Source organism: Oncorhynchus kisutch, linkage group LG8, assembly GCF_002021735.2.
Source record: "Oncorhynchus kisutch isolate 150728-3 linkage group LG8, Okis_V2, whole genome shotgun sequence".
NCBI lineage: Eukaryota > Metazoa > Chordata > Actinopteri > Salmoniformes > Salmonidae > Oncorhynchus > Oncorhynchus kisutch.
This window is the reverse complement of record NC_034181.2, coordinates 46,199,749-46,222,953: the sequence shown is the minus strand read 5'-3', so window position 1 is coordinate 46,222,953 and position 23,205 is coordinate 46,199,749. Positions and strand designations below refer to the sequence as shown.

The 23,205-nt window shown below is 49.0% G+C and overlaps 1 protein-coding gene across 1 annotated transcript in view; it reads right to left on the bottom strand.

Annotated features, from left to right (window-relative positions):
• Nucleotides 1-23,205, bottom strand: part of adgrv1 (adhesion G protein-coupled receptor V1) — a 198,739-nt gene that overhangs the window by 122,053 nt on the left and 53,481 nt on the right. Inside the window, 31 exon segments of the mRNA XM_031830438.1 lie at nt 293-415; nt 1,002-1,263; nt 1,475-1,555; nt 1,768-1,914; nt 2,436-2,617; nt 2,756-2,883; nt 3,018-3,193; nt 3,416-3,681; nt 3,889-4,030; nt 4,200-4,338; nt 4,741-4,819; nt 5,843-5,930; nt 6,275-6,444; nt 6,718-6,897; nt 7,188-7,287; nt 7,401-7,531; nt 8,256-8,465; nt 8,553-9,373; nt 9,932-10,113; nt 10,273-10,517; nt 12,590-12,805; nt 12,964-13,179; nt 13,304-13,562; nt 13,564-13,914; nt 14,072-14,211; nt 14,706-14,786; nt 15,095-15,224; nt 15,739-15,932; nt 16,501-16,681; nt 17,228-17,404; nt 18,342-18,715. Of these exon segments, the coding sequence (XP_031686298.1) occupies nt 293-415; nt 1,002-1,263; nt 1,475-1,555; nt 1,768-1,914; nt 2,436-2,617; nt 2,756-2,883; nt 3,018-3,193; nt 3,416-3,681; nt 3,889-4,030; nt 4,200-4,338; nt 4,741-4,819; nt 5,843-5,930; nt 6,275-6,444; nt 6,718-6,897; nt 7,188-7,287; nt 7,401-7,531; nt 8,256-8,465; nt 8,553-9,373; nt 9,932-10,113; nt 10,273-10,517; nt 12,590-12,805; nt 12,964-13,179; nt 13,304-13,562; nt 13,564-13,914; nt 14,072-14,211; nt 14,706-14,786; nt 15,095-15,224; nt 15,739-15,932; nt 16,501-16,681; nt 17,228-17,404; nt 18,342-18,715 (6,171 nt within the window).

The window sequence follows — 23,205 nt, the reverse complement described above, 5'->3', positions numbered from 1 at the left end:
GCACTGTCGGAAACTAGAAGCACAAGCAGTTCGTTACACCCGCAATAACATCTGCTGAACACGTGTAGGTGACCAGCACAATTTGATTTGATAAGACTACCAATGTTAAAGATTTGTAGGTGTCTTTGAAATAACGAGGTCGTCATCATTATAAATCGCCATCACCATGATCGTCATAATCAGTTGTGACTCTGATAGTATTGATTGAATGATAACACCTAGGGGTCTCCGAGTTGACCCGTGTGAAGAAAGTTGAACATCATTGCGTGCGTGTGTGTGTGTGTGTACTCACTGATCCCTGAGGGCAGGGTGAAGGGGTGGGCAGAGCCCAGGCCAGGGTGGGGGATAGACTGGCTGTGCTGAGGGAACTCCTGCGTGGGTCCCCATACAAACACCTCACAGGAGGGAGAGGAACCTGAGGATAGGAACACACACACACACGGATGAACGCGCCCAACCACCCACGCATGCACACACACACACACACACACACACACACACACACACACACACAGAGCTTTATGTTAGCACTCCATTCTTTCACAAGGCGGTTATGTTAAGCATGGGCCGTGCTGACACACCCAACTCCTATAAATTACACCCCCTGAGCCTTTCTGTGGTTTCCCTATGGCCTACTACAGTGAGCCTTCCAGGAAACTCACAGCATAGAGCCTACCTACTTCACTTATGTGGATTGTGGTCCGTGGTGTTTCATCAAAACATACATAAATACATGCTCCAATATACATTAGGACTTTTGGCGCCTTACTCCCTCCCATCTGTGCACACAGATCATGTTTTGTCTTTAGTAGACCGGGGACACATTGACTGTGCCTTACGCATCACAACTGCAGTACAGCATCTCTGCACCACACGCTCCCTCTCAGAGTGAGAACAAAATGGCACCGTAGCAAGACGTCAACATAGAAGATTGTTGATCGCAAACACAAATGGAGTGGTTGCAAAGGGCATGGTTCGTAGAAGAGGTCACGCAAGGTCACCTTCAGTGGCAACCAATAGGAGAGTGTCTGCTCCCCTGGTGAGAGACTCCACTTGTTGAGCTCTGCTGCTGACAGGCAGAGGCCTGGGGTTCTGGAAGTGTCCTTGACTCCACTGGAACAGCACACAGCCGTCCTCAATCTCCTTCCCCACACAGGCAGCCAGGTAGAGACGGGTCCCGTGGGAGAGCAGAGACACACTGAGGACACCCTGAAGCTCCAGGCTCTGGTGGACAACAAAGGTACTCCCAGTCCGAACGAACACCTGGTGGAAACAGGAGGAGTTAGCTACTAGCTAGTCGAAAATCAACTCCAGGTGGTTGTGGACTCTATCCATTGGGCGTTTTTGATTTGAATGAAAAATAGTCATGTGGTGTGTGCATATGGGTATCATGATCTATGACACCTGTGTAGCACTGTACCAGTATGCCTCACAGGTTATGGCAAGTCATGTTCCTTTTAACCCCCAAACTCACCTGGCTGGAGGCAATCAAGTAGTCTCTTCCTTCAACGGAGAAGTGTTTGACATCAAGAGATTCAACAGCCAACGTTTGTTCCTAGGGGGAAAAGGGTTGAAATTGAGTGAAAAGAATACAATACTCAACATAATGCCACTGCCATTGAGTGGCTGTTATAAAGAACGTATCATAGGAACATAAGGCCGGTGACAGTGTGGATCTTACGTCATCTTAATAACAGGTAGAAAACGTAATCATTAGGACCCCAAATGAATCGACAACCGTCAAGCCAAAGAAGTGAGGGGCTTCACCAGTGTAAGGTTGTGGTCCGGCTGCACTCTGAACAGGCTGAGGTTGACTGCGGGGGAGTCAGTGTGGCCTCCGTGTGTGATCGCTACATTGTACGAGCCGTTCACAGAGAAGCCCACACACACACTAGGGTCCTGGATCATCACCGACTGAAAACACAAGAGATTCAGAGAGAGAGAGAGAGACATCATACATCATGATTCATCATGACATCGAGTTATGCATGTGTGGATGCAACACAAAGTAAGGCCGTTACCTAAAAGCTATTATGGGTTGGTGGTTTATGACTTCCTTCCCATGTTCACTCCTACACTTTCTTCCTTCTTTGCCTCCTATGTAGTTCAGCTACTGCACCGATGCAGTTTGACCTTTGATCTCTTGACTCTACACATAGGCTAATGTTTAGATGAATTACATCTCTCTCTACAAGTCCCCTTTCTGTGATTGGTTAACTGCCTGTAGAGGAGAAGTGATAGACAGCACCAACCTACTCTCTGTTCCACACGCTAGGACTGAAAGATACAACAAATCCCCCCCATACCCTACTTCTGCCACCTAATTGATAAGATCCTTCTCATCTAAATGATGTGAATATTTTCTCATGTTAGTCCATATCCATGTATTTCACTGTCTATGACCGCAAAAAAATCCTGAACATGAACTAGATTACCTGTATAGGTACCAACACCCCCTGCCACCTGTACAGAGTGGCATGGGTCTGGGTGGAGCCGCCAGGGGAGGGCATGTCCAACCTCATGACCAGAGGAGAGGCACCATCAGCCAAGGAACACCAGCCTGAGGTGGGGGTCTCTGGGAAGATCTGATACACTGCCATCACTGGAAGAGTCCCCTCTGAAAATAGACTAGTACAATCACTGTATATCATGGTAAACAAGTGGACACAGACTCGAAACAGAAATTGCCACTGGATTGTGTGGATATAATGACATTAACTGTGTGTGCAGAAGCAAAGTTTCTAGCCCATCTTACCCATGGCAATGGCTGTGTCCGACTGGGTCTCCCACTCCACACTGACTGCTGCCTCTAGACCGTTACTGCGGGACACGGTCAAGAACACAGTCCTACCACCCTCTTCCCCCACCACAGAGCTGTCAGTCCTGCAGAGATAGAGGTACATGTGTGAGTGTGTGTGTGTGTCTGTGTGTGTGTGTGCATGAGTGCTTACATGTGCATGTGTGTGCATGCATGTGTGCTTTTGTGTGCTTGCATGTGTGTGTGATCACATGCTCACCTATTGAGGGAGGGTGCGATGCGGAAGAGGCCCAGCGGGGCGGAGTTCTGAAGCACTGTGATGAGTGTGTGGAGTGTGTCTCCAAGCCGCGCCCCTCCCGTTGGATTGGACAGAGTTACCGTGAACGTCTCGTTCACTTCGGGCTCAGCATCCAGAACCGCCCAGATCTCCAGAGTCTAGAACATCACATCACGCAGGAACGTCAGAGAACGTCAACACAGAGAACGTCAAAATTAGAATATGAAGGGCTTTATAGGCTGAAACACATCTAGAAAAGATTCTTGCCCTTGCCTATATATCAATTCAATCTATTCTCAATCCTCCAAAATATCTTCAATCTATTCAATCAGTTCTCCTGTATATCTTCTAGACTGACTGAAGTCCATGGTCCCCTTCACCTTGAACCTGACTCCGTCCTCCAGCTCCACAATGCCCTGCCAGGGCATGAGGTCGTCCAGGGCCAGCGTTTTGTTGGCATCTGTGATGGTGAACTGGACGCTGACGGTACCGAAAGTGCCCTGGGGTGGGTCACGCACCACATACAGGGTGGCCACACTCTCCCCCAGCCCGGACACCGACGTGGGTTCCCTCAACAGGAAGTGCTGGCTGCTGTTGAAGGAAATGACACCATGGCCGTCGTCGCTGGCCAAGATGCTCACCATGGCTACGGAGACACGGGACAGGGGAGACAGGGAGAGCAGTTTTCACCAGGGCACTTGTCGATTCTTGTGAAACCAATCAACAATGTCTGTGAAACCATAGGTACATAGACTACACACGTAGACTACACAAAAAATGGTCTTCAATAAAATACAATATAAAACATGTGTAGCGAACATGCATGATGCTACAGGCTTCCGGAACATCCTACCTGTGGTATTGTCTCCCAGCTCCAGCCCGGACGATGGATTAGCCAAAATCAGCTGGAACCTTTCAGCTCCCTCTGGGATGACGTCATCCACGATCTGAACCTCAACAAACTGATGCCTCTCCCCATCAGCGAAGTGGAGCGTCTGAAGAACAAACAAAACGTGTGAACTCACAATGACAAGGCGCCTTTAGTCTCATTGGTGGGGCCCAGAGTTTTTCCCCCGGTCAGAACAAATGGTCAGGGAAAATTCCTGGCCCTACTCATAAAGAACTCTGATCGGCGGTTTAGTGGGTTAGGGGCACGGGCCTCACCGATGGAGTGGCGTTGTAGTCCAGGCCCAGCTGAGCTTCCAGGTTCTGAGCGTAGAAGACGAGCGAGACGTTTCCGTAGGTCCCTGCGCTCCTGTAGGCCACCAGGCTCAGCACGCCCACGGTCTCATTCACCTCGAAGCTACAAGGGAAAACACACAGACAAACATCAGATTTGTCTGCCACTAGAGAGGAGAGAGTAAGGATTTACTTGCTATGGCTATAATATGTGCCTTGTCTCACCCATCTACCTGAAGACGGGTGCAACTGTAAGTCACTCTGGATATAATGGTCTGCTAAATGACTAAGCCATGAAAGGGGAAAGAGTAACAGATCCTACGAAAGAGGTGAGAGCAGTGTGGGCTTTTGTCAGCCAAGCAGTCCGTGTGAGGGGAAAATGCGGTAGAGGGAGTGCTTCTGGGTATATCTGCACAACCACAGGTGCTCTTAGAAACAGAGGGCATCTCGTAAATGGAGAGAAAGTGGGGGGGGGAAGAGGGAGGAAAATCACTGTGAACGCGAGGTTGAACACAGAGCCACTCACTTCGTGTTTGTCCATTCAATGACACCTCGAATTCCATCATTGGCGCCAATGCTGATTTCTGCCACCAAACCCTGGGTGTCTGAAGAGAAAAGGCAACATTGCAATGGGGAATGGTAGCTCATGTCCTAAAGTCTTGTTCCAGTAATAATATCATAAAAAAACTAGCATTAGCTTCAGCATGATCACTATGATCGCAAAACGGGGTTCAGAGCATCTACAGAGGATATGAAGCACTTGTTTGACGCTACAATAGGAGCACAAGATGAGGAGACGAGGGCCATTCACTTTTCACATGCAGCCAGCTGATAGTTGGAGTATGTGTTGACTGATTTTTTATGTTCTTACTGTCTGTCTGTCTGTCTATATCTCGCTCTGGGCACAGACAGCACGAGGGCCATTTAAAGCGTTTGGTTTGGCATTCCCACTGCTCACCACAGTGTTTTTCAGCTCGACCCAAATCCCAACAGCCCCTCAATCATAGAGGCATCAATCAATCAGAAGAATCGTAGCCACTGAGTGCTGGCTGGCAGATGGGCCCTATGCCTCTCGAGTCTGTGTTGTATTCTGTCTACTCGTTGTTTCCTTAAGTTACCCATTCATAAAATGGGCTATGGTTAGGATTACACAAGACGCAGTAGTGCCAATTACATTTTGGATATATTTGCAGATCAATGATAAAACTGTGCCCGTTGAACGTAATGTAATGTACAGTGAATGAATCGCATATTAGCCATTATGCCATACTACACAACGCAAAGCATTATACTGTAATAAACACTAAATATATGTTACCTTTCAGTGTAAAATATACAACTTCTACTCATCACACAGAATGGAATAGAAGAGAAATGAAAGGAGAGAGAGGAGAAAATAAGAGATACAACACAGATTACACAGAATTGAACATGAAAGGGGAATTTACAGTACATAACAGGAAGTCAAGGGCAGATGAAAAAAGGGGAGTGGTTGTAAACCCCATCAAATGACATGTAGAACTAAAAGTGACCTATAGGATCGCTGTGGGAAAACCATGCACATTTAGAATGCTTTGTTTGTGATTAACCTAGTTGCCAATTTCGGGACAATGCCAAACACAGCATACCTAGTTTAGGGGCAGGTGAGAGGGTGGTGATCAGTACTGCAGATGTAATGTTGACTAGGAAGAATTCCTGCAACTCGGGGATGTCATCCTGGAAAACAAAATGTATATCATTTGTATAACATATAGTCTGCTACATTTACACTGTTTGAATTCTAGGAAAACTCAATAGGCATCCTACACTTAGCCTACCAGAGTACCACAAGCCATTATGCCATATGAGAGAAATATGACCGTGTTTGCTGTGGTGGCCAGAGTTGGAGACAATTCCAATTCAGTCAATATAGCAAGTAAACTGGCATTCCAATTCCCCCTAAAAATGCATAGAGAAGCATCGAGGAAAACGGAGCATTGAGCAATTGGAATGTCAGCTTATTTGATGAATTGACTGAATTCAAAAGGCATTGAGCCCAGCCCTGGTGGTGGTGGTCTTACGTCTAGTATCATGATGGGGATGGCCACCGAAGTCTGTCCATCCTGCAGGATCACTGAGCCCGACGCAGGGAGGAAGTCCTGTCCTGGTTCAGCCAGGCCGCCGCCCCCTTCCACCTGGGACAGGTTCTGGAGGGACCCTCGGACCGTCTCATAGCTGATATTCACCGCCCCTGAACACAGAACACCACATACTTGGCTGTTAACAAACACATTTTCTTTAACGTTAGATCCAGTTAACTAATAGCAGTCACTGGGTGACATCTGATTAATTAACATAGCGGCATTTGCGGCTAATCTTGTTTTGAGACAATAGATCAAAATGTACAGTACAGTCCCAACTTTTCTCATCCTTAAGGCCTGGAGTTTTCCCTGGTCTGATCACGCGATCGGGAAACACTCTGTCGCCGCTAGCTCGTCCCAAATCCCTATTCCAGACTACTGACCTGAGGCCACAAGCTCTCTGTTGATGAAGACATTGAGGACGCCGTCACGCTCCTCTGTGCTCAGGCTGAAGGAGGATGGGGCGATGCTCAGCATCCCGAACGGCTCGTCACTGGTATCCACGGTAACCACAGCCTCGCGCCCCTGGACGTCCAGCGCTGCGTGACCCGTTACTACAACACCTGGGGGACAGGGGGAACAGAACACTGACGGATAATATCCATACAAACACGAGTCACACTCATTTCCTAGCCTTACAGGTTACGGGGTCGAACAGACTAAAAACTCTTTGCTATGGCAACCTCTATGCCTGATCCATGCTGCATAGAGTCATTGTCAACAAAAAACGTGCTTCTTAAATGACTAGCATGGTCAAGCTAAAAGTGAAATAAATAGAGATCCAAGTACATAGGAGAGATTGGAATGTGCATGTTGTTACGTTGGTCAGCCGAGGACAGGGAATGTGATTTACCGTAAGTGTGGATGTTGGACAGGACCACCCTATATTCTTCATTCTCCTCAGGGGTTGCATCTTCAAGTAGCTGGAGGACTATGGTAGCGTTCAGTGTTCCCTGTGTGAGTGACAGGAGACGCTCGAACAACAAGCACGATACAACAGAATGAACCGAATACTAGACACGGCATGTACACCATACCGAGGCGTTACCCCGGTCAGTTTGTTTACCTCGGTGAAGAATAGTAGTCCTGAGGTATGTGTAAAGGTCCTGGCAACGCGGGGGCCTTGGATGACCCAGTCCACGGTGGCGTTCCCCAGACCAGGAGCTGTCCTGGTCACCAGCAGGGACAGCATCTCCCCTACAACACGCACACACACACCTTAGTCACCTTTTAATGTAATACATGTCAAGCTGTATTTGTAACTGGCACTGGATTATACAGTATGCCTTCCTGTCTACGGGAAAAGTTTCGGTTATTTCTCATTGCCAATTCCTTGTGCAAAATGTCGCCCATAGTTTGCTGTTTTAGATTAGTAGACCAGGATACAGGCTTTGATTACAGCCTTACGAAGGTCTTCACTTAGCTACTGTAGGTGGCTCGGAAAGAATCAATCCATTAGGAAGTGGTGTAAGTATTCGCCACAGATAAGAGTGGAAGGGCTCCATCGTGCATACCTGATGAGCCGTGCCTGGAACTTACTACGTGTGCCACCTGTTGCAACATGCTCCTCCCACTATCCCTTGCATTCCTTCATTAATTCATTGGATGTTTCCGAATGCGCGGAGAGCGAAGTGATGAGGTCGAAGGAATGGTAGCTGTGTTGCCCTCTACAAAACAGCGCACGTATGAATGTGATCACAAAGCCATGATATTCAAAAGAAGAGAATTTTCAGCTTACTACAGTTGCTGATGTATGCTGATGCATTATGACAGGGGTTACTATCAGGGGAGGCCGGGGTCATTATGTCATCAGTGGCTGCTTGGTAAACTGGCTCGGTGCAGAGCTAAATAATTCACACAGTTATTCAGTTGATGCTCGCTTCATTGAAGCGACGTACAGGGTCCCCTGTACTACACCCACCCTCTCTGGCCACAACAGAGCGTGAGACTGCGTGGAAGCCCACCACCCCCGCCACGTTGTCGTTGGCCAGGATGACGATGGTGACCGTGTCGGAGCTGGGCAGGATCCGGCTGCCTCCCGCCGTCTTCACCAAGCCAACCATCAGGGTCTCGCTGTCCTCTGGCTCCGAGTCATCCGTAATCACTATCTCAATGGTCTTCTTCAAATCGCCTTTGGATGGAGAGAACCAAATATGCTGTATATCAAAATAATATTCATATCCAAAAAGCATTATGCAGTACTAGCTTTTAAACCTACCGTCGGCAAAGACAAGTGTTTCCCCCGTCCCGGTGAAGTCAGTGTTGGGTGTAGCCATTCCGCCCACGAACCTCCACTCCACTGTCACCTGTCCTAGGCTGCCCCCCCTCCTCTCTATGACCAGGGGTACTGAGACGCGTGGCTCCTCTCTCACCTCCAGATAGATCCCATCCTCTGTGGCGTTAGGGCTGAGGCTGTAGATGAGAAACACCCCAAAGGCATCCCCGTTCATGCCTATGGTGACCACTGCCTTGTCTGGTTGCCCTATGGAGGGCAGGTTCTTCTCAGCCACGGTTAAGTTGACCAGCTCCACCTTCAGGATGCGGATGGAGAAGCTCTCGTCCATCTCTGGGAGTTTGTCCGTCAGAATGGGAACGGTCAGGTTGGCTACACCCGAGCCGTCTTCCAAGATGGCCGTCTGCGCTGTCATGGTGGTGTAGTCGCTACCCGCCACGGCCTGCGAGCTGAAGAGAACGGCGGCGGCGGTGGTGTTTTTGGCATAGGTGAGGGTCTGGGCGGACGCGGTGAGCTGGGCAGCCCCGCTGGTCACCCAGGTGCAGGAAGCCATGGGGGACGAGCCCCCAGGGGGAGACAGGGAGAAGGCCTGGCAGGCCTGCTCCCTCAGGCAGACTGCAGCACAGGCAGCCAGGGGGTCTTCCTGAAAGCTGACATTGACAGGCCTGCGGGGGGTGCCAGAGGGTACTCCTGACACCGGGGGGTTGTAGTACAACAGCAAGTCCTGGCCCTCAGTCTGGGCCATGCTCACTATGTCTATCTCTGAGGTGCTGTAGAGGACCTCCACTTGGCTAAAATGACCACCACTGATGTGATGAAGGGGAGAGAGAGAGAGAGAGAGAGAGAGAGAGAGAGAGAGAGAGAGAGAGAGAGAGAGAGAGAGAGAGAGAGAGAGAGAGAGAGAGAGAGAGAGAGAGAGAGAGAGAGAGAGAGAGAGAGAGAGAGACAGAGAGACAGAGAGAGAGAGAGAGAGAGAGAGAGAGAGAGAGAGAGACAGACAGACAGACAGACAGAGACAGAGAGAGAGAGAGAGAGAGAGAGAGAGAGAGAGAGAGAGAGACAGAGAGACAGAGAGACAGAGAGACAGAGAGAGAGAGAGAGACAGAGAGACAGAGAGACAGAGAGAGAGAGAGAGAGAGAGAGAGAGAGAGAGAGAGAGAGAGAGAGAGAGAGAGAGAGAGACAGAGACAGAGACAGAGAGAGAGAGACAGAGAGAGAGAGAGAGAGAGACAGAGAGACAGAGAGACAGAGAGTTAGTTAAGAATTCTGTTTGAATAGCAGCAATATGTCGATTCAGTGCAAATTCCAAGGTAAGGAGATGCAATGATACTGAAAGAGGACAGAACTCAAACTAAAGGACAAACCTTCGACGGACAGTAATGTTGGCCATAAAAATTCCCTCGAGAGGTTCCTGCACACGATACACAGACTGGTCAAAGTAGACCGTCCCATACGGATTGTCATTGGCTGGGACAGTAATATTGATTGTTTTGTCTCTTCCAAGGTTGCCTCCATTATTGGCACTAGTCAATTCCACCTTGATTATCTGAAAAGCACAGAACGTTTAGAGGAAAAATGACAGACTGTATACTATATTGGCCTCTATATTATATAGTAAATATAATTATACAAATCCTTTCTTTGGCAAAAAAATAAGAACAAAGTTATGAAATGATGAAGAAAAGAAAAAGACTGCGTTTCTTACTTCCTCAATTTCCGGCACATCGTCTGCTAGGACCTCGACTTTCAACGTCTTAATGGTTTCCCCGGGCGCAAAGATGATCTCTCCTGACACAGGCCGGAGGTCCCCTACTGCTGCTCTGCCGTTGACCGTGGCTCGCCACTGGATAGCCACGGTCCCTATGGTCCCAGCATTACGCACTATGGGCAGTGTCACCTCAAAGGAGTTCGTCCCTGGCTCCTCTATGGTGACAGGAGCAGACTGAAATACTAGGGAACACAAACAGTACTTTTATGAGGTCTAATGTCATTCGAAACATGTTGGAATCTTCAGTTTGCTGATGTCGTCAGTATCGTGCATATACTGTAATCTGATTTGAATGAGCAATTGTATATTTTAGCACTATATTTAAGACTAGTATAGTGTGTGTGTGTGTGTGTGTGTGTGTGTGTGTGTGTGTCAAGGTTTCCGTTTTCCAATTGGCGCCGGCAAGATTTTTATTTACCAGGGCGGACATTTGAGAAATTGACCAGACATCCATTTGCACTGGCTGTTAATTTTGGGGCGGCAGATAGCCTGTGTGTGTGTGTGTAACCGAAAGGTTGCTGCATCGAATCCCTGAGCTGACAAGGTCAAAATCTGTCGTTCTGCCCCTGAACGAGGGAGTTGACCCACTGTTCCCCGGTAGGCCGTCGTTGTAAATAAGAATTGTTCTAACCTCTTGAGTGTAGGGGGCAGTATTTTGATGTTTGGATGAAAAACGTACCCAAATGAAACTGCCTATTTCTCAGGCCCAGAATCTAGAATATGCATATAATTGTCAGATTAGGATAGAAAACACTTTAAAGTTTCCAAAACTGTCAAAATATTGTCTGTGAGTATAACATAACTGATATTGCAGGCGAAAACCTGAGGAAAATCAAACCAGGAAGTGGACTCTATTTTGAAAGCTACATGATTCATAGCCTGCCTTCGCTCCATTTAAAGGGATATCAACCAGATTCCTTTTCCTATGGCTTCCCCATGGTGTGAACAGTCTTTAGAGATAGTTTCAGGCTTTTATTTTGAAAAATGAGGGAGAAAGATCACATCGCGTCATTGTATGGCTGGGTGCCAGCAGCGTTTTGTATGCGCAACAGCTTGGAGAAGCCATTTTCTCTCTCTCTCTTATTGAAGAAGCTACATTCCCGGTTGATATATTATCGATAATATATTGTAAAAACAACCTGAGGATTTATTATAAAAAAGTTTTAAATGTTTCTATGAACATTACGGATACTATTTGGAATTTTCGTCTGCGACGTCGTGACCGCTCGAGCCTGTGGATTTCTGAACATAACGTGCCAACCAAATGGAGGTATTTTGGATATAAAAATAATCTTTATGTAACAAAAGGAACATTTATTGTGTAACTGGGAGTCTCATGAGTGCAAACATCCGAAGATCATCAAAGGTAAGCGATTTAATTTATTGCTTTTATGACTTTCGTGGCCAATCTACTTGGCTGCTAGCTGTTTGTAATATTTTGTCTGCCGAGAAAGATGTGCTTACATAAACGCTTGGTATGCTTTCGCCAAAAAGCTTTATTGAAATCTGACATGCCAGGTGGATTAACAACAGGCTAAGATGTGTTTTGCTATATTGCACTTGTGATTTCATGAAAATTTAATATTTTTAGTATTTGAATAATTAATTATTATATTATTATAATAATTTGAATTTGGTGCTCTGCAATTCAACGGTGGTTGACGAAAATGATCCCGCTAACGGGATGGGTGCATCAAGAATTAACTTAACTGACTTAAAATAAAGGTTCAATTAAAAAATAATATATATAAAAAATTCATTAACAGAATAAAAAATGTGCCTTTAAACTTGACAGGTTTTATTGAAAAGCAAAACATTGCCCATTGCGTCTTCGTCCCTGCTATAAATCCTAAATGAATATAATTTTTTAAAAACGGGAAAAACATTTAGGCTAGAAGAAAAAGTCGCCCACAGTAGTAAAACACAATTTCGAAATGTAATATTTGTATAATATAATTTCCGATCAACCTGTCCTATAGGGTATTTTTATGAAATTTTTTATGAATAAATAACAAAACGTGTCTGTCTACGAACACGATAGTTTGCATCTAATTGACTTGCGTGTGCGGTGGACCTCGGCCTGCTCAAAGTGAGCCGCTGCTGTTGGGAAGTCAAAAATGTCCAAATCCTAAGAGCAGCTGGCGATACGCATCAGCCTCAAATCTTCAACAAAGTTTTTCTCCAGAAAATTTATCCGGAAAAATTACCGGCTAATGTGAGTGCATTTCTGTGTGTGAGAGAGACGTGAGCTAACCGAAGGCCCCAAAGGGGTCATCAGAGGGCAGGATGGTTATGATGGTGCGAGTGAGCGCCCCCAGTCGAGCGCCCCCTGTGGTCACATTGAGCAGCTCGATGCGGAAGGTCTCCTCCAGCTCAGGAATCACATCGTTGATGATGTAGATGGGAACAGGCTTACTGGTCTCCCCCTCCAGGAGAACCACGTCAGTGGATGCTACGCTGTAGTCGTCACCTGTATTGACACACACATTGTTAGAAACACACATTATTACACACACACACAGTTACACACATACGCACATATTATTACAGACATACGCACACATACACACTGTACATGCTTAGCAACATAACAAAACACTATTGAGATAAAATGTAGACCAGACTTACCAACTCTGGCAGTCATTGGTACGGCCCTGAACTTCACGGACACGTCAGCAAAAATTCCCCCGGTGCGTGTCACATTGATGATGGGTCCGACATAGTACTCAGCTACACTGACCGCCGGGGCAGACAGCTGCAGGAACCCAAAGGCGTCATCACTCGCCTCCACTATCACCTGGGCCACGATCTCAGCCTTCGGACCGAGACGAGGAGACCGGGCAACTAGGAAAGATAGAAAGAGGATGGGTTGACAAAAATCTCATATTCCAGCTACAAATGTTGACCATGCGACGACTATAGGCCCCGAGATTCATAGTTGGGACGTGGAAATGTGGCAGTGACTTACTTCGTCTCTCCTGCTCTCCTTCTATGAGGTTGACACTGATCAACTCCACGAACACAGACTCGTCCCTCTCGGGGTCATCGTCATCCAGCACTCGAAGGGTTACGTTAGCCTCACTCTGATTGGCCGTGAACACCACCGACTCCAGGAGGGGTACGAAGTCATTCCCCTCACTGGCCCTGCCCACACCCGGGGTCATGAAGGGGGCGGTGTCAGCCTCACTCAGGGTTCCGTATGTCACTAGTACCTTTCCCATCAGCCCCCCTCTGCCTGTGGATGGTGAGGATGACCAGGGTGTGGCCCTCGGGCAGGCGCACCGGCCTGTTGCTGTCTGAGAACACAAACACTCCGTATGGGTCGTCACTGGCCAGCACTGTCACAATGGCCTCAGTCCTCACAGCCAGACGCCCATGGGAGACGTTGACCAGGGACACGCCAAAGCTCTTGTCCAGCTCCGGCACCTCGTCCTGGGCCACCTGGAGCTCAATCTCCCCCCTGGTCTGGCCCACGTGGAAGGTGATGTTCCCGGCCCTGCTGATGAGGTCTTCCTCAGAGCTGTCCTCAGCCTCCCAGAATACAGTCACGTTGGATAGGGCACCGGATGACCGCACCACCTGATACGAATAAAGAGAGAGTTTACAGCCTACTGTCAGGGGAACGAACGAACGAACAGACAGACAGACAGACGCACGCACGCACACATAGAAACAGACATGCACAGACAGACACACACACATATACACAGGCACACAGACACACACACACAATGACCTGCAGGAGCACAGTGCTGCGTCCCTCCTCAGGCTCGGTGCCGTTGACAGACAGTGAGTCCTGGCTCAACTGGAACACCCCGTGTGCGTCGTCAGAGGCAGCGATGGTCACGGTGATGTGGGAGGCGACTCCCAGGCTGGCTAGATAGAGAAAAACGTCACACAACTGTAAAGGCTGCCCTCATTTTCATAATTACAATTTGTTAAAATGAGTCATCGAAAGTTTTTCCTGGTGTGCAATTGAAAAAATGTATTCCACTTGAATTCCATTGATCCACTTGAAATAATAGCACTGAACACTGCAGTGCATTGTGGGTTTTTAATAAGGTGGAGGGTGGACCCCGACAGAGAAACAATGAGTCTGGGGGTCTGTGACATTTCTGTTCGCCACTTACCACTGTTGCCCTCCACCTAATATAATGCCTATTTGCTTTTCCCACACCAATCTCCCTGGTCACTGCTCACTGGCCCCATTGCAATGTAAATACCATACACACAAATATACAGGCATGCAAATACACACACACACACACACACACACACACACACACACACACACACACACACACAGGCTTAGGGGGTGAGGTGGAGTCTAAAAAGAATGGGAGGGGCGGTGGAGGGGAGGGTGATCTTACCGCGGTGGTGAGAGGACAGGAGGAAAAACTCAGTGTCACTTTCTCCACTGCCACTGCCTTCACTCCGAAGGAACTGATCCACTTTGAGATCGCACAGGATCCCGCCAGAGGAGTGGGAACCATTGGGGAGCACAGCACACAAGACCACACAGGAGCACACAGGAGGAGCACACAAACACACACAAGGACACAATGTGACAGAACACAGGCAAAGGATGAGTTAGAACAGGATCTCAGGGACGGGAAATACTGAAGGATGTGACTACAGGATAGGAAGGTGAACTCTAACAATTATCTGAAGTAAGAGAAGAGGAGGTAAAAAAAAAGATCATCACCAATTGGCCGATCAATCAACGAATCAATCAACCAATGGTATTTGTGTGTCTTACCTCCTCCGTCAGGGTTGTAGAGTTCCACTCTGAACACTTTGTCCAGCTCTGGCACGGGGTTGTCTATGACCGTCACACTAATGTACTTGAAGCGTTCTCCTGGCAGGAAGTCTAGCACGCCATCTGAGTCCTGTTTGGGCCATGGAACAGGTACAGGCAGATCAGGTAGGGAACAAGAGGTTAGCTTGGGTAGTTAGCATAAGCTCACTGTCATTAGCTGCGTTTACACAGACAGCCCAATTCGGATAGTTTTCACATGAGCTTTTTTGCCAATAATTGGGCCAAAGGTCAGAATTGGGCAGCCTGTGTAGACGCAGCCAAACAGCTATCCAAGGAGTGAGTCTAGTGACTCAAACACACTGGAATTGTCATCCATTATCATTTGGGCTTTTATGTACAGGTATGTCTTATTATTGTCTTCATCATTTCAAAATAAAAGCGCCACAGATAGCCAAGTATGAGGATTGAATAGGAAATGATTATGGGTCTATTCCTTATTAAAAATACATATGTAAATCACGCTTTATAAAGCAATGGTTTCTAAGGGTGATTTGTGTGAGAATACACAGATCTCCAGTAACCATCCATCCCTGTGTCTGCCTGAGACCCTGGTCTACGGGATAAGGAAGGCATAAGGAAATGACCTCATAGTCCTCGGGGCTGACTGCGGTGAACGGTGAGGTCCTGTAGCCGACCATGACTTTTCCCAACAGCCCTTGGGCCCTGGCCACCAGCAGGCGGACCTCTCCGTCCTCCTCATTGACCGTGATATGGGCAGGCTCTGTTGCCGGGCGGATCATCCCCTCAGCTGGCAGGCTGGACTGGAACTGGATCAGACCTGGGAGAGAGAGAGAGAGGGGTACTAGTACTCACAACAGCTGCTCATCCAGCCTCATAGAACAATACGCTTGTCGGAGATTATGAGAGAGAGAGAGAGAGGCTCAAATGCACAAAATGTTCACCATACATTCACAACATGGGAACCTCCTTAACTTTGAGTGGCCCTTTGTTTTGGCTCCGTTGTGTCTGTGATGACACGTGTACAGTATAACGGTCAGTTATTAACTCACACCAATAGCAGTTTGTTACACTGTTTTCAAGTCATGCCACAAGCTGAACCTTTCAAGTAGGTCGTAAGCGGGGCTGACTGAAGTTCATTTATGTTTCTCTTAAAAGGTGTCACTAGAACTCGTGGATACCGTTTCTATGTCTCTGCGTCCAGTATGAAGGAAGTTAGAGGTAGTTTCACGAGTGTACAGCTTGCACTAAACTATCCCTTTAACTATGTGGCTGTACAGATTGCTGCTGTTCTTGATTGGTGCAACTAAGGGTGGAAACTGGGAAGATGGGTATCCGTTTAAGGTTCTAGTGGGGTGGCACAGTGATGTGTGTGTGCCTCTCTGTACCATAGGGATGGTCGCTGGCTGTGATGGTGACAGTGGTGGCTGAGTTGTCAGGGTCAATGCTGGCCCCACTGGTGGGGGTAGAGCCTGGCTTCCCGTCACCTGACTCGGCTGACACCAGGGTGACCTGGAAGGACTCCGCGAACTCAGGGGTGTCATCATCCAGCACCAGCAGGTTCAGGACCTGGGAGTCGCAGGGAGAGGATGTCATAACACATGAGAGTGAAGATTTTAATCTAAAATCAGTCCTAGTGTAGCATAATGTATTTTCAGGCTTCGATCTCTGTAGTGAGATTTTAGACTAAGCCTAATCATTAGCAGGCACCTGTTACTATGACAACATTTTCCTTTTAGCCACTAGGTGGGGCTAGAAGTCAACAACATCACCACTGAATGGATGAAAGTAGTTTTCTGGGATTCAACAAGGCCAGAAATGTAGATGCATGGTAAAATATTTATATTGACTGGTTTGTAGCTGCCTATAGTCTGAACTTATTGCAGTTGCATTTATATGCAATGTGTGTGTGTGTGTGTGTGTGTGTTCTCATATATGTATAGGATTGTGTATAGGATATATGTATAGGATTGCTCTACAGGTGTACCAGTGGGGTTTCCCTATCTCATGAATGATTGTGTGCAGGGTAGTTTTCCCAGGCTGTATGTATGTGTGTGTGTTTCTTTCTCTGTGTGTGTGTGTGTGGGTGTGTGCCCTCTAGGTGTTCCCCCTCACCTCAGAGCGCTGACCGGGCAGGAAGAGCACAGAGCCGCTGGCATTAGCAAAGTCCTGGTTGGCCTGAGCCTGTCTGTCTGAGTCCAGCTGAGTGACAGTGTAGTTCACATTGACGTGGTCCAGAGCCCCACGAGTCCGTTCAATAACACAGGAGATGGTGGAGCCTTCCTCTGTCGTCTGGCCATAGAGAAAAGGGATGATGGTTATTAATGATGCTCCCTGAACTGAGAGACATTTTAAAAACATAATGTCACATTACACTCGTCAAAATTGTACACAAACTTTTATTTGATTACAAAACTTCACAAACTTGGAATTAAAAATGGAAAGAAAATCATTTTGGACATTTTCATGTTTTCCACAGCAAAATACTTGTAGTTCATTACCAATTCAAGACTGACAACAACTCATTCCAAAGATGAACATTTGGGTTTGAGAGACACTTTTATGGGTAGCCCTCCTCTAATTCCTGCACAGTCAAGATGTGATTTGCAGAGAGTCCACCCGATAGCCCCGCATGCCTCTGAGTCCCTTTGTCCCCTGGCAGCGTTAGAGGGACCCTAGTTCTGATGGAATGCCATCCCCTGGTCTACCACCTATTGTGCTACTGGGACTCTAGTTCCATAGGAATGCCCGAAGCTGCTCAGCCATCTGTCGCTCTACCTGAGAGGAGCCATTAGACACCTGTGTGCAATCTCCCTAAAGGGCAGAGCGCACACTTTCACCCAGGCGTAAACACTGTTTAAATATGCAGAAGGATATGCACTCACTAACGACTGCCTTCGATTACATGTCTTTCTAGGTAACAAAATATCCATATTCTCAGGAGACATGCTGGATCAAAGCCAGTAACAGAATGTGTGAATAATGTGCTGTGTGGTCTCCATTCTACTCTGTGTCTTCCATCACGGTTGCTGCTGTGTCTGTCAAACTCAGGGACCGCCAGAGTTGGTAAATATGGTCTGTACATTTCATCTCAATAGTGTCAATAGCGTCTCATTTATACTGCAAGTCATATACCGTGTGTGTGCGAGTGCTTTTGTGCGAGTGCGTGCATGTGCGTGCGTGCGTGCATGTGCGTGCGTGCGTGCTCGTGAGTGTGCGTGAGTCTTACGTCTGGTATGCAGGCGCCGGTGAAGCCAAAGAAGCCGTTGGCGTTGTCGCTCTTCATCACCCGCAGGGTGGCGGTGGGGCGGGGGAGGTGGAGACGTGCTCCCCCATGGGCCGCCACCAGCTGCAGGTAGAACAGCTCCTCCCCTTCCTCCTCCTTGTCGTCCCGCACCTCCACCACAAAGGCCTTCTGCCTCTCGCCCTGCCAGTACTGCAGGTAGCCAGAGATGTTCCTCAGGTCCATCTTGGCGGGCTGCGCGTGGAGCTCGTGGATCTCCGAGCGGTTCAGTCTGCTGTGGTAGAGACGCAGGTCCTGCAGGAGGCCCGTGTAGCGCTGTTCTCCGTAAGGGTCCGAGCCGATCCGCACTGGAGCTGAACCTGCAACACAAACACAGGAGGCAGAATACACTCAGAAAATATCAAGCAGTGGATGGTCATGCTGCTGTCAGAAAAGCTAAGCTTTTTGTATACAGAGAAGCTGACAAGCATGTACTGAACAGCGTATCCATTCCAGAATGGTTTCATGCTACAATGCTGACTTAAAAGGTGTAGGCCAATGTATTCCAAAGCCAAATCTGTCTTCATCTCTAACCCTAACCCTGTGGGAAAAAGTGGGTACAGCGCATCATCAATAGGCCTATCTCTGCAGTGCAAATTATTAAACCATTAACTAGTTCAGAGGTCACTCCCTATGATGACCCACCTTACCGAGGGCTTGACCAGTACCCAGCAGAACAGCAGAACACTGGACAAATTGAGAAAACTTGTGATGGTGACCCCTGACAAAGCCATCACACAAAGCAATAAAACACCGGTTGAGTTGACAAGGTCAGACGTGTCTGACGTTCGCATTTATATCCCTTTGACTGAAGTTATCCAAAGATGATCTATCAACACAGATAGCCCCGTTATGTCTTCAGTTATTGAGGGGGGGGGGGGGGACTGCCGTCGTCTTTCTTCTGCCTGTAACAATGTCCACCAGTGAAGCGACTAAGCGCTCACTCAAGCATTGCAGAATCTCTGTAAGTCTGAACAAAGGGAGAGGGGCTGGGTGGAATGCATGGTTTTAAATAGATCCTCCCTGACCAGATGTGTGCCACAAGAGTGAGGAGAGGAGCAGGGTCCCACAGTGGTCACTCACAGACCACCGGTGATGTCAGATTGATGTGGAAGCCTCTGTCTGCTGAGAGTGAGACACCTCACGGGAACAGGCTCAGAGAGGCTAGACTTCATTGAAGTCACTGTAGTCGGAAAGTGTAAATTATACAATAACGCAATTGTAAGTATTATGACTTTTGCCTTTAAAGATAGAATCCGTAAAGACGTCCTCAAAGCGATTTTGAATGTTTCCTGTTGAAAACGATATCCCAAGTATAAAGTACACACACAGTAACGGGTATGTTTTGAGCAAAATATATATACACAGTACCTGTCACGAGTCCGACCGAGGGTGGTTTCCCTTCCCGGGCGGGTGGCGCTCGGCGGTCGTCGTCACCGGCCTATTAGCTGCTACTGATTGTCTTTCCTCCCCCTCCTTGTATGTTTATTGGTAGCACCTGTTTATGTATGATTAGTTTGTCTTTATTAGACAGCCGGCCCGCCTGGTTGTTGTGCGGGATTATTTCAGTGTAACCTTCGGCTCTGTTGTAGAGGTACGTGTTAGTGCCTGGTCGTGATTTTTCCGTTGTACATTTTCATTCCCTGTGTTTGGGGCCGTTACTATTGTGAGCACCCTGTGGTGCGTTGGTGCTATTAAAGACGCACAGCATTGCACTCTCTGTCTCCTGCGTTTGACTCCACACCCACGACACCCGGAGCATTAAATGGAGTCAGCAGGAGCAGCAGCCAACCCTCTCCCATCGATGGAGGAATGGGTTCTCCACCACACCACCGTCCTCCATCGGATCGGATCCGCGATGGATCAAGTGATGGAGAGAATGGACCGATGGGAGAGGAGTGGTCTCACCTCTCCACCTTCGGCACCCCCGGCTCCGGACTCTCCATCTCCCGACTCCAGCACCCTCCGCCTGACGCTACCGAGGGCTTATGATGGAGCGGCGGCGGGTTGCCAGGGGTTTCTGCTTCAGCTGGAGCTATACCTGGCCACCGTCAGACCCACTCCCTCAGGAGCGGAGAGGGTGAGTGTCCTCATCTCCTGCCTCACGGGTCGTGCTCTGGAGTGGGCGAATGCAGTCTGGAATGGCCCAGACTCAGCGCGGGAGCACTACCCAGAGTTTTCCCGCCGCTTCCGTGCCGTGTTTGATCACCCTCTAGACGGCCGAGCGGTGGGAGAACGACTATTTCATCTCAGGCAGCAGAGGAGGAGTGCTCAGGATTACGCGTTGGAGTTTCGGACCTTGGCAGCCGGATCTGGGTGGAACGACAGGGCCATTATGGACCACTACAGGTGTAGTCTCCGAGAGGACGTCCGCCGGGAGTTAGAGTGTCGGGACACCGCTGGATTGTCGACTGGACAATCTGCTGGCTGCCCGCGGGCGTTCAGAGAGGGTCCTGTGCGTTCCACCACCCAGCCCCTCCGCTCCCATTCCGATGGAGTTGGGAGGGGCTGCGCCGAGGGGTACCGGAGGAGGAGGCCTTCCCTGCACCAACTGTGGTCGGAGAGGACACACGTCTGATCGGTGCTGGGGGGGTCCGTCTGGGAGTAGAGATGGCAGGCGGAACGCTTCTCGGTCACCCCAGGTGAGTCAGCATCAAACTCACCCAGAACCCCCTGTTGGCCACATGTTTGTCTTAACCTTTTTCCTTCACTTTTTTCCCTCTTCCCAGCATAGGGCGCTAGTCGATTCAGGCGCAGCTGGGAACTTTATGGATCGCGGACTCACCCTTAAGTTAGGGGTTCCGCTGGTGCCGATAGATTCTTCTTTCCCCGTGCACTCCCTAGATAGCCGGCCATTAGGGTCAGGGATGGTCAGGGAGACCACGGTCCCACTGGACATGGTGACGCAGGGGAATCATAGGGAGCGTATACGTTTTTTTTATAATTGATTCGCCTGCGTTTCCAGTGGTGCTGGGGACTCCCTGGCTGGCCCGGCACAATCCTAAAATTTCGTGGAGACAGGGGGTTCTCCAGGGGTGGTCAGAGGAGTGTTCTGGAAGGTGTTTGGGAGTTTCCATCGGTGCCACGTCGGTGGAGAGTCCAGACCAGGGTTCCACGGTGTGCATTCCCCCCGAGTATGCCGATTTGGCAATCTCTTTCAGTAAAGTGAAAGCGACTAAATTACCACCTTATCGACCGGGAAGGGATTGTACCATAGATCTCCAGGTAGACGCTGCGCTTCCCAAGAGTCACGTGTAGCCGCTGTCCCAGGAGGAGACGTTGGCAATGGAGACATATGTCACGGAGTCGCTGGGACAGGGGTACATTCGGCCCTCCATTTCACCCATCTCCTCGAGTTTCTTTTTTTGTGAGGAAAAAGGAGGGAGGTTTGCATCCGTGTATTGATTATAGAGGTCTAAACGCCATCACAGTGGGGTATAGTTACCCTCTACCTCTCATCGTTACGGCGGTGGAATCATTCCACGGAGCGCAGTTCTTCACAAAACTGGATCTCAGGAGCGCGTATAGTCTGGTGCTTATTCGGAAGGGAGACGAGTGGAAAACCGCATTTAGTACCACATCAAGCCACTATGAGTACCTCGTCATGCCGTATGGGTTAAAGAATGCTCCAACCGTTTTTCAATCCTTTGTAGACGAGATTCTCAGGGACCTGTGCGGGCAGGGAGTGGTTGTTTATATCGATGACATTCTGATCTACTCGGCCACTCACACCGCGCATGTGTCTCTGGTGCGCAAGCTGCTTGGTAGACTGCTGGAGCATGACCTATACGTCAAGGCTGAGAAATGCGTGTTCTCTAAACGAGCCGTCTCTTTTCTGGGATATCGCATTTCCACCTCGGGGGTAGTGATGGAGGGCGACCGCATTAGGGCCGTGCGTAATTGGCCGACTCCGACCACGGTAAAGGAGGTGCAGCGGTTTTTGGGTTTTTCCAACTACTACCGGAGGTTTATCCGGGGTTTTGGCCAGATAGCGGCTCCCATTACCTCACTGCTAAAGGGGGGCCCGGTGCGGTTGCAGTGGTCAGCAGAGGCGGACGGAGCATTCAACAAGTTGAAGGCGCTGTTCACTGATGCGCCCGTGTTGGCGCATCCGGACCCCTCTCTAGCATTCATAGTGGAGGTGGATGCGTCCGAGGCTGGGGTGGGTGCCGTGCTATCACAGCGCTCGGGTACGCCACCAAAACTCTACCCCTGCGCTTTCTTCTCAAGGAAGCTCAGCCCAGCGGAGCGTAACTATGATGTGGGGGACCGGGAGTTGCTAGCGGTGGTTAGAGCTCTGAAGGTGTGGAGACACTGGCTTGAGGGGGCTAAGCACTCCTTTCTCATCTGGACCGACCACCAGAACCTGGAGTATATTCGGGCAGCTAGGAGACTTAACCCACATCAGGCAAGGTGGGCCATATTCTTCACCCAGTTCCGGTTTACTTTGTCTTATAGACCGGGCTCCCAGAATGTAAAGGCTGACGCACTGTCCCGCCTTTACGACACGGGGGATGGGTCCACCGAACCTACTCCCATCCTTCCCGCCTCAAAGCTGGTAGCACCAGTGGTATGGGAGGTGGACTCGGACATCGAGCGGGCGTTACGGGCTGAACCCGCGCCTCCTCAGTGTCCAGCGGGGCGAAGGTGCGTGCCGCTTGGTGTTCGGGACAAACTGATTCGGTGGGCTCACGTCCTACCCTCCTCGGGTCACCCTGGGGTGACGAGGACAGTGGGGAGCCTTCAGGGGAGGTATTGGTGGCCTACTTTGGCTAAGGACGTTAAGGGTTATGTCTCCTCCTGTTCAGTG